The sequence below is a fragment of the Peromyscus californicus genome, unplaced genomic scaffold (assembly GCF_007827085.1).
Source record: "Peromyscus californicus insignis strain IS unplaced genomic scaffold, ASM782708v3 Scaffold_11__1_contigs__length_118956290, whole genome shotgun sequence".
Classification (NCBI taxonomy): domain Eukaryota; kingdom Metazoa; phylum Chordata; class Mammalia; order Rodentia; family Cricetidae; genus Peromyscus; species Peromyscus californicus.
The window spans coordinates 73218831-73228646 of record NW_026294402.1 but is presented as its reverse complement, the minus strand read 5'-3'; the positions used below and the strand labels follow the sequence as shown (position 1 = coordinate 73228646).

Genomic DNA, 9816 nt, shown 5'->3' with positions numbered 1-9816 from the left:
ACTAACCTCTGTTGACCACTGATGTCCTTTATTCCCAGTTCTACATGAGTGCTGCTCGTTATTCTTAACCACTTCTGGAGTCACATGACCATGCATGTGCTGTCAGCAGCCAGGCGAAATGCTTAGTCACTCCAGGGCCATAGTGCTACGTAATCCATGAGTGTGGTCATGTATTTGCACACAGCGTGATCACATAATCTATGTGCATGAGTGGCATAGGTAGGTAAGCTCTTAGACACATGGGTGAGGTGACCTATAAAAGCAGGCTCTGCCCGGATCCACTCTCTCCCCCTCTTGCCAGAGGTAGCATGCACCCCTCTCCCTCTCTCCTTCCCCCTCCACCCCCTTTCTTTTGGTAGGCCTACCCACCTTCACCCTTTCCTTCCCTAATAAAAACTCTTACTGTGGGTTCCGTTGTACCTTGTGTTTTCTTGCGCCTGGCAAATAACGCCAACAAATAAATAACACTGCTAGGGAGTGATGATGGGTCAGACTAAAATTGGGGTGATCCTCTGAGTTCTCATATGTGACTTTCCCAAGGAGCGTAGCTGACACTTTCTTCACACTTCTAGGACTCAAACTTACAATGCCATCAAATATCACTAAAGGATTACCCCATTTAGGCTTTTTAAAGTTTATTTTATTTTTTATTTTATGTGTATGTATGTGAGTCTGTGTGGGTATCAGCACGTGTGGGAACCTTCAAATGCCAGAAGAAGGTGTTGGATCCCATGGAACTTGAGTTACAGGCTGTGGTGAGCTGCTCAGCATGGGTGTGGGGAAATAAACTGGTCCTATCCAAGAGCAACCACTTAGCCAACTCTACAGTCCCAATTTCTTTCTTTTTCTTTCTTTCTTTCTCTTTCTTTCTTTCTTCTTTCTTTCTTTCTTTCTTTCTTTCTTTTCTTTCTCTCTCTCTCTCTCTCTCTCTCTCTCTCTCTCTCTCTCTCTCTCTCTCTCTCCCTCCCTCCCTCCCTCCCTCCCTCCCTCCCTCCCTCCCTCCCTCCCTCCTTCCTTCCTTTCTTTCTTTGAGACAAGGTTTCTCTGTGCAGTTTTGGTGCCTGTCCTGGATCTCGCTCTGTAGATCAGGCTGGCGTCGAACTCACAGAGATCTACCTAGCTCTGCCTCCGAGTGCTGGGATTAAAGGCATGCGCCACCACCGCCTGGCCTTCTTTCTTTTTCTTTGTTAGACTTTGTTTCACTATGTAACTTGAACAGTTCTAGAACTTTACATGTAGACTAGTTTGGCCTTGAACTCACACAGATCTGCTGCCTCTGCCTCCCAATTAAAGGCAAGCATAGATTGCCCATCTCCAAGCCGCATTAGTTCATGTGTGAGGAGAGATCCAGCATTCATGGAGTTTGGCTGGACCAACAGGTATGCCCCATCTATCAGCATCTGTGAACTGACTGTGTGTTTTCCACATAATGACTGATGAACTCTGAAATTCATGCAGCAATAATTGCCCTGGACTTTGGCTAGAGACTGTACTTTATGAAGCAGATAATATGTAATATTCCCATAGACTTGTACACATCTAGGCATGTACATATATGAACTCTGGTGTAGTGACTAATAACCCCACAGAGCAGTGATGAGCACAGGTTAACAGTTTAGAGCTCATCATTGATGGATACATGCATGTATTCCCACATGAGCTAGGGTACATTCATGTCTGCATCCCTTACTCTACCCAGGAAATACATATAGTCCTCAATAGACATGTGATTGATAAATGATGTAATTAATGTGAAGGATTCAGGGTAAATGCTCAGGAAGTATGGCTATTGGCGCATCTTGCCATCCACTCACAGCTTATCATGAGTCATAGACTAAAGCCATGGATTCCAAATTCTCGGGCCATTGTTTTTCTATGACATATGCCTTCTTGGCCTGTAAGCAGCCATTTTAACTTCATTCAGACACTGGTTTAGACAGAATCATATGAAAGTTTAAACAAGATGCCTGTGTTGGCTTGAGTGCACACTCAGAATTTACTCCTAAATTAAGGCCAGCATTGTTCTGTAGAATGTTCTAAGGCCAGCATTGTTCTTTAGAATGTTCCAATTGACTGACCACGTCAGTAGACATTAGTTTGAATGAGATAGATCCAGAAACCTTGGCCAAACAGCATTATGTATCAAAATGTTTAGTAGCCTGAGATCTGTGAAAACCCACCATATCACATGATGAATACATCAGTAATATGAGGACTTCTATATGTTGCCTTTGGACAAGCCATAGAGAAGCCGTAGCTCAACTTTGTGACAGAGCCCTGAAGCATGGTTAGGAAACTAAACCACACAACACAACTGTTGTTGGTGGTTTTTATTTTTTTGGCTCTTTTGCTCTTTGGGGAGCCTGCCACCCAGCTCCCAAATAAATCACACATGGAAGCTTATTCTTTCTTAAAAAATGCCTGGCCTTAGCTTGGTTTGTTTCTAGCCAGCTTTTCTTAAATTAACCCATCTACCTTTTGCCTCTGGGTTTTTACCTTTCTCTATTTCTGTATATTTTTTCTTTACTTCTTTCTCTGTGGCTTCCTGTGTAGCTATGTGGCTGGCCCTTGGAGTCTTCCTCTCCTCCTCTTTCTCACTCCTATTTATTCTCTCTGCCTGCCAGCTCTGCCTATCCTTTCTCCTGCCTTGCTACCAGCTGTTCAGCTCTTGATTAAACCAATCAGGTGTTTTAGACAGGCACAGTAACACAGCTTCACAGAGTTAAACTAATACAACATAAAAGAATGCAACACATCTTTGCATCATTAAAACAAATGTTCCACAGCACAAACACATGTAACACACCTTAAAATATTCCACAACACACAACCAAGGCAATTAGGAGTTAACAGACCTGTTCAAAGCTACACCACAGGTCTATATGCAGATAAACACCAGGACAGCCAGGGCTACACAGAGAAACATTATCTGCTTTTGTGTTTGAAACAATGATAACCTCTTTGGATAACCAACCAACCAACCAAACAAAAACGAAGTATTTGATGGTAGATCAAGAGGGACATGGGTTCCTGACATAAGTATAATTTATATCCCTAGCATTCAGATAACCCCCAAAGCATCAAGTAACTGTTTCTGGTTCAATGAAATACAGAAAGTACACATTCTTAGGAACTTACTCACATGTAGAAAGGACATGTCTTGTACTATACTGAATAAAATACAGCTTTCGACAAAAATCAGAGGTGTGTGTGCTAAAAAATGTAGAGAGGCATACATTATTGTGTGAAATGCCTCAAAACATCTCTACCATTCCAGAGTAATTACAGTTTTTGAGACTAACAATTTCAGTACAATATCCTCAACTACATCAATGTCTACATTATAAAGGCCTGTTGTTTTAGACAAGGGTGTACCTATTAAGAACAAGCCTGAAGGTGGAAGCCAACTAAGAATTGATAAACATGTCTAGAGTGGTGGCACACATTTTTAATCCCAGAACTCATTCAGGAGGCAGACGCAAGAGGATATCTGTGAGTTGGAGGCCAGCCTGGCCTACCAATGAGTTCCAGGATGGCCAGGGCTACATGGTGAGACGCTTTCTCAAAAATCAAACAACAACAGTAACAACAACAACAAAAATGCTAATAAAAACAAACAAAAAGAGGGTTGATAAATATGTTAAGTTTTAAAAGTAAAATGCTTTATAAAAGCAGCAAATACCAGCCAGGCAGTGGTGGCGAATGCCTTTAATCCCAGCACCCGAGAGGCAGAGGCAGGTGGATCTTTGTGAGTTCAAGGCCAGCCTGGGCTACAGAGTAAGTTCCAGGAAAGGTGCAAAGCTACACAGAGAAACCCTGTCTCGAAAAACAAAAAACAAAAAAACCAAAACAAAACAAAACAAAAAGCAGCAAATACCTAAGTTATAGCATAAACCAATATTATACTATGTATAATATTAAAAACAAATATTTAAATAAGATATTCTGAAAACTATTGAGCAGAACAGTAGAAGGGACTGGACTCAGTGGCTAGTTTAGTCATACCTTGGTTTGAACAGCAATTCCCCATACCCTAGTCCTATTCCAACAAACGTACAGGTGTGACCACTATGCTCAGTGTTCACTCTGAGCAGTCTCTAAAGTGCACTGGCAGCGAGCGCACTGGCACGGATATACAGAATCACATAACCATGGCAGCAGCGTGTCACAGAGGGTGAGCTCACAATCCCTACTGAGATATCTGACTGCTGGCTGCTATGCAGGCAAGTGTGCCTATTCAAGTTCAGCACCACACGTAAGAATGGGTGATTTTGTTGATATTATGTATATGCTATTCTTCCCTACATGAGGGAGTCCCTGCAGGTGTCATACAGGGAAGTGAACTGTATGAAGAAAAGAGATAAGAATGAAAACTCGCTGGTGACGGCAGCGGCGGCGGCGCATGCCTTTTTTTTTTTTTTTTTGGTTTTTTCGAGACAGGGTTTCTCTGTGTAGCTTTGCGCCTTTCCTGGATCTCGCGCTGTAGACCAGGCTGGCCTTGAACTCACAGAGATCCGCCTGCCTCTGCTTCCCGAGTGCTGGGATTAAAGGCGTGCGCCACCACCGCCCGGCTCCGGCGCATGCCTTTAATCCCTTTAATTCCAGCACTTGGGAGGCAGAGTCAGACGGATCTCTGTGAGTTCAAGGCCAGCCTGGTCTACAGATTGAGATCCAGGACAGGCACCAAAGCTACACAGAGAAACCCTGTCTCAAAAAACCAAATAAATAAATAAATAAATAAAAACCCAGCACAGATTGACTTCATCACTGTTTTGGACAGGCACAGTAACACAGCTTCACAGAGTTAAACAAATGCAACATAAAAGAATGCAACACATCAACACATTTTTGCATCATTAAAACAAATGTTCCACAGCATAAACACATGTAACACACCTTAAAATATTCCACAACACACAACCAAGGCAATTAGGAGTTAACAGACCTGTTCAAAGCTATGCTATGCATCCTATATGCAGATAAACACCACTGTATCTCTGTACAACTTTTATTAGCCATCTTATATATACATTATATAGTGATTGTTGAATGTAAATACCAAATCAAGTTTGGGTGTGGTGGTGTATGCATTTAATCCTAGTACTTGGGAGGCAGAGGCAGAGGCAGGTGGATCTCTGTGAGTTTGAGGCCAACCTGGTCTACAAAGTGAGTTTAGGACAGCCAGGGCTGTTACACAGAGAAACCCTGCCTCAAAAAAAACAAAAACAAACAAACAAAAAAAAAGAGGCCAAGGTTGAATGCATCACCTCTATAGCTAGTCAAATTAATATGGGCAAGAGTAAGAGAATTATTAGAACAGCTAACAGAGGACTGAGGAAAGGGGAAAGCTATTCTCAATTCATCTATCTCTTGATTAATTTCTGCTAATATTGTTTGCTGTGAGCAAGATGGGTTTAATACAACTTATTACAAGGCCATCACACTGTGTTCCTAAAACTAGGGTATCCCAGGGAAGACCAGTAGTGGTATGGATGAAGAAGAGTTCTGTGGGAGGTAACCTCTAAAGACCAGCTATTACCTAACCAAGGCCTGGCCATGATCAGGAACAGAATGTTAGAAAATTCTAGAACTGTATAGAAAAGTAAAGTCAAGACAAACTAGCCTTCAGAGAAACAATATTAGGAGGCTCATGGCCATAAACACTCATGATGTGGGCATCCTTTAGGGGAGAAAGTATCATGGCTGTAAGTAGCCACAATGTGAACCTGAAAGGATACAGTCCCTTCAGCTTCATAACACAAAGGTAGTTTCTATCATAGGTTTTCAGAGGGTATGGTCAGGTTCTAAACCATATGACCTTCTATTCATTCTGATAACTGCTTGGCTATGCTTTCAAGGCCATGGATATTCTAGGCTTCCGGTGATCGTGTGCTACCTCTGCTACCCACTACTGCTCCAGATCTACACAAAGCACAGCCAGACATCATCTAAAAGTAAACAAAATTGATTGCTCCATGCAGTATCACTACCAAAACATTTATCAACCATCATAAACTACATGAACAAGCAAAGTACATGCTGTACAGATGTAAAAAGGTCAAAATGAAACACTTCATTTTGTAGTAATTAAGAAATACGAGCCGGGCGGTGGTGGCGCACGCCTTTAATCCCAGCACTCGGGAGGCAGAGGCAGGCGGATCTCTGTGAGTTCGAGGTCAGCCTGGGCTACTAAGTGAGTTCCAGGAAAGGCGCAAAGCTACACAGAGAAACCCTGTCTCGAAAAACAAAAACAAAAACAAAAACAAAAAAAAAAAAGAAATACGAATTAGGGGCTGGAGAGATGGCTCAGAGGTTAAGAGCACTAGCTGGTCTTCCAGAGGACCTAGGTTCAATTCCCAGCGCCCTCACGGTGGCTCACAACTATCTGTAACTCCTGTCCCAGGGGAACCAACACCCTCATACAGACCTACATGCAGGCGAAACACCAATGTGCATAAAATAAATGAAAAGAAATTAAATAAATATGAATTAGCAGCCAGGTGTGGTGGTACCTTTAATTCTAGCACTGAGGAGGCAGAGGCAGGCAGATCTCTTAGCTGGGAGCCAGCCTGGTCTACAGAGCCAGTTCCAGGACATCTGGGCTACACAGAGAAACCCTGTCTCAGGGAAAATAAAATAAAATTTAGAGAAAATAGGATAAATCTCTTACGTAATCTGCTGCCTGAACTGAAACCCATTCAGGCTGGTTCCTTCGGGGGATAACGGGGAAAACGAAACTGCTGGAAGTCTTGGTTGTAGTTGCTTGGTTTGGGTAGGGTACAAAGAGTTTAAAGAGCAGACATGAGGCTACAGGGAAAATGAGGGAGCAATAGTCACATGACCGCCACCTTCCTCTTAATCAAATTCAAACCAAAACACCTGGAGGCAAAACAGTGGACAACTGAATCAGCAGGGCCTGTTAAACAGTAAAAGCATTCTAATTCTTTGGAGGCTGAGATGGGCTCTGCAAGTAATATGCAGTAATATATACTTGGGAAACTAGGATTCCAAAAACTCTGCCTCCAAAATAAAAGGAAATCACAAATCAACTGTCGCCCAGATAAGAATGACCAGGGATCTGATCTTCCTCACGTCTTCACAAAACTGATGCCCACAAACATCACGGTGGCTAGCTCCAGCTCCCTGTGGGAGTCCGAAAATAAGAGACAAGGTGTGGGTGATACGGCTTGTGTGTTTGTGAAGTAGCCTCAGCTGGGAGCATCTCAGGAGAATAGCTCAAACGAATATATGGACCTGTGGGAGCATCAGGGACATCTCTACCTCATGCCCAACAGGGACCCCAGTTAACTGGGAGACACCTAGAGAGGAGATGACAGTTTAGACTGAAAGAAGAAATTCATGCATACATGAATTGGGAATTTAGAAACAAATGAAATTTGTCAAATTTGTTATGTGTTTCAATAACCACGTCTGCCATTTAGTTTAAGACATGATACAGTACCGTGAAGGATTTCTAAAGGCAACAGTTCAGAGGTAAAGAAGACAGCAGACAGCAGGAGAGACATTCTGCCGACCCTACTAGCCCGACCGCCCTGAGCCCACGTCTTTTAAAGTAACACGGAATAAACTAGAACACTGGAGGTCACTTAAGTCAAGTCACCAGATCAAATTCTCAGGGTCAGCAGTATGGTGGGTAGGCCTAGGATGTGAGAGTCCGCCCCCGCCCCCCCCCCCGCCCCTCCCCGTGGCCCCAGCCCCGCCCCTCCCCGTGGCCCCAGCCCCGCCCCTCCGCGTGGCCCCAGCCCCGCCCCTCCCCGTGGCCCCAGCCCCGCCCCTCCCCGTGGCCCCAGCCCACCTACTCGCCTTGCACGCTCTGGCTGGGGGCGTGGCCGGATCAAGCATTGAAAAGCGCGGCTGGCAGCCAGGTGCGGCACCTACTCCTCCTGCATGCAGTCTGAGCCTTCCAGCATGGGGCCCCATACTACCGATGCTCACGCCGAGACGATGCGGGACCCTTCCTCGCACAAGCTGCTCAGCGCCCCGCCTGTATCTCCGCGGCTTCGTGTGCGGCCCTGGTGGTTCCCAGAGCACGAACTCGAGAATCCTCTGGTGCTCTACATGGAGGCCTGGCTGGCAGAAATGATCTTCGGTGAGCTTCTCACCACAGGGGTCTGGGTTAGCTCCCCCTATTATTCTATAGGGGCCGCAAGTCCATATTCCATTCCCCAGCCCCGTCTGTCCATCAAGCCCATCAGAGCCCGCCCCTTTCCCACCTGAAGCCCTTCTTCTTAACTGCTTAGTCTCTTTATCTGTTTAGGCCCAAACCAATCCCTAATCTCAGAAATAGAGTGGATAAGCCAGGCTTTGCTGAGAGTGGATACAGTCGATTCTGGGAAGATGGCTGAAATCACCATATATGGACGACCCTCTGTAAAGAATCGAATGAAGAATATTCTCTCGAACCTGGCGACTTGGCACAAAGAACAACGCATCCAAAGAGGTAAGAGACTTTGGAGACCTACCTGGGGAGCAAGCCACCGGATGATTCCCAGCTTCCGGAAACTTTCTCTCACAATTTCTTGCAGTTTCCAAACACCGGGCAATGAGTGTCTCTGGGGAATCCCTTTTGGAGGAGACCCTTGAGAACCCAAGTGCTGGCCGGACACACCCAGGCCCATCACCCTCCAGTTCAGCCTTAGGCAACACTCTTCCCAGATCCCAGGTCCAGGACCCCTTCTCTTTAAAACCACGCTAGAGCGGCCTCCTCTTCCCAACTCGAGGGAGTTAGATACCATTTCCCCCGCCGACTGTTGGTGTTGATCCTCTTTCAGCTGCGAAGATGAAACAACTTGAGGAATTCTTGAAGAACCGTTCCTCAAACCACCAGCTTACGCCGGTGAATGAGGCACTTGCTGACCTACAGACGGTCCCCGCCTCAGCCCCTGGAGGTGAAGAAAAAAATAGATTCTTAAAATCTCTACAGATTTGTTTTCTTTCCTGCCTTTGTGGATACCTGCTTGCTTTCCCTTGCAAATAGCAATTTGTGGAACTATTCCAATATAGAAATGACTTACTTTTTGTCTGTTATTTTCATCACATGCAATAAAGTTAATTTATAAAATTAGCCCAGTTGATGTGAGGTGCATGTAGGTTGTATTCCTACAATTTCTAGTACATCTGTCAGACTCCTGAGGATGGCTTAAGGTAAGTGTTTTTTTTTGTTTTTGTTTTATTTTCAAGACAGGGTTTCTCTGTGTAAACAGTCTTGGCTGTCCTGGAACTCTTTGTAGACCAGGCTGTCCTCGAACTCCCTGAGATCTGCCTGCCTCTGCCTCCCAAGTGCTGGGATTAAAGGCGAGTGCCCCATCACCACTACCACCACCACCAGGCTTAAAATGGTTCTTTAAGTGTTTGAGATGGGGTAGTGGTTTCCCAGGCTGGCTAACTCCTGTGCTCAAGCAATCCTTTTGCCCTGGTTGCCCCTGTAGTTAGGCAAAAGGACATCATTACGCTGTAAACTCTTCACGCCTTTGTACTTTGTTCCTATTGAGACAGGGTATCTTGATGTAGACCTTGGCTGCCTTGGAACTAGTAGACAAGGCTGGCCTTCAACCCAGTTCTGTCTGCTTCTACCTCTCAAGTTCTTTGATAATGTGCATTGGTATTTTGCCTGTAGGTATGTTTGTGTGAGAGTGTCAGATTCCCCTGGAGGTGGAGTTGCCATGTGGGTGCTGGGAATTGAACCCAGGTCCTCCTCAGTGCTCTTAACCACTGAGCGATCTCTCCGGCTCCCCAACCCCTTTGTACTCCTCCCCACCCCTACTCCACACACAGGGTTTCTCTGTAATAATCTTG

General features: G+C 45.0%; 1 protein-coding gene across 1 annotated transcript; it reads left to right on the top strand.

The window, feature by feature from the left end:
- The first annotated feature begins 7885 nt into the window (after nt 1-7885).
- Nucleotides 7886-9478, top strand: Ooep (oocyte expressed protein). Its single transcript, XM_052730259.1, has 4 exons — nt 7886-8110; nt 8279-8461; nt 8793-8909; nt 9450-9478. Exons 1-4 carry the CDS (start codon nt 7909-7911, stop codon nt 9476-9478), a joined length of 531 nt encoding a protein of 176 aa, XP_052586219.1. The 5' UTR covers nt 7886-7908.
- Nucleotides 9479-9816: the final 338 nt, after the last annotated feature.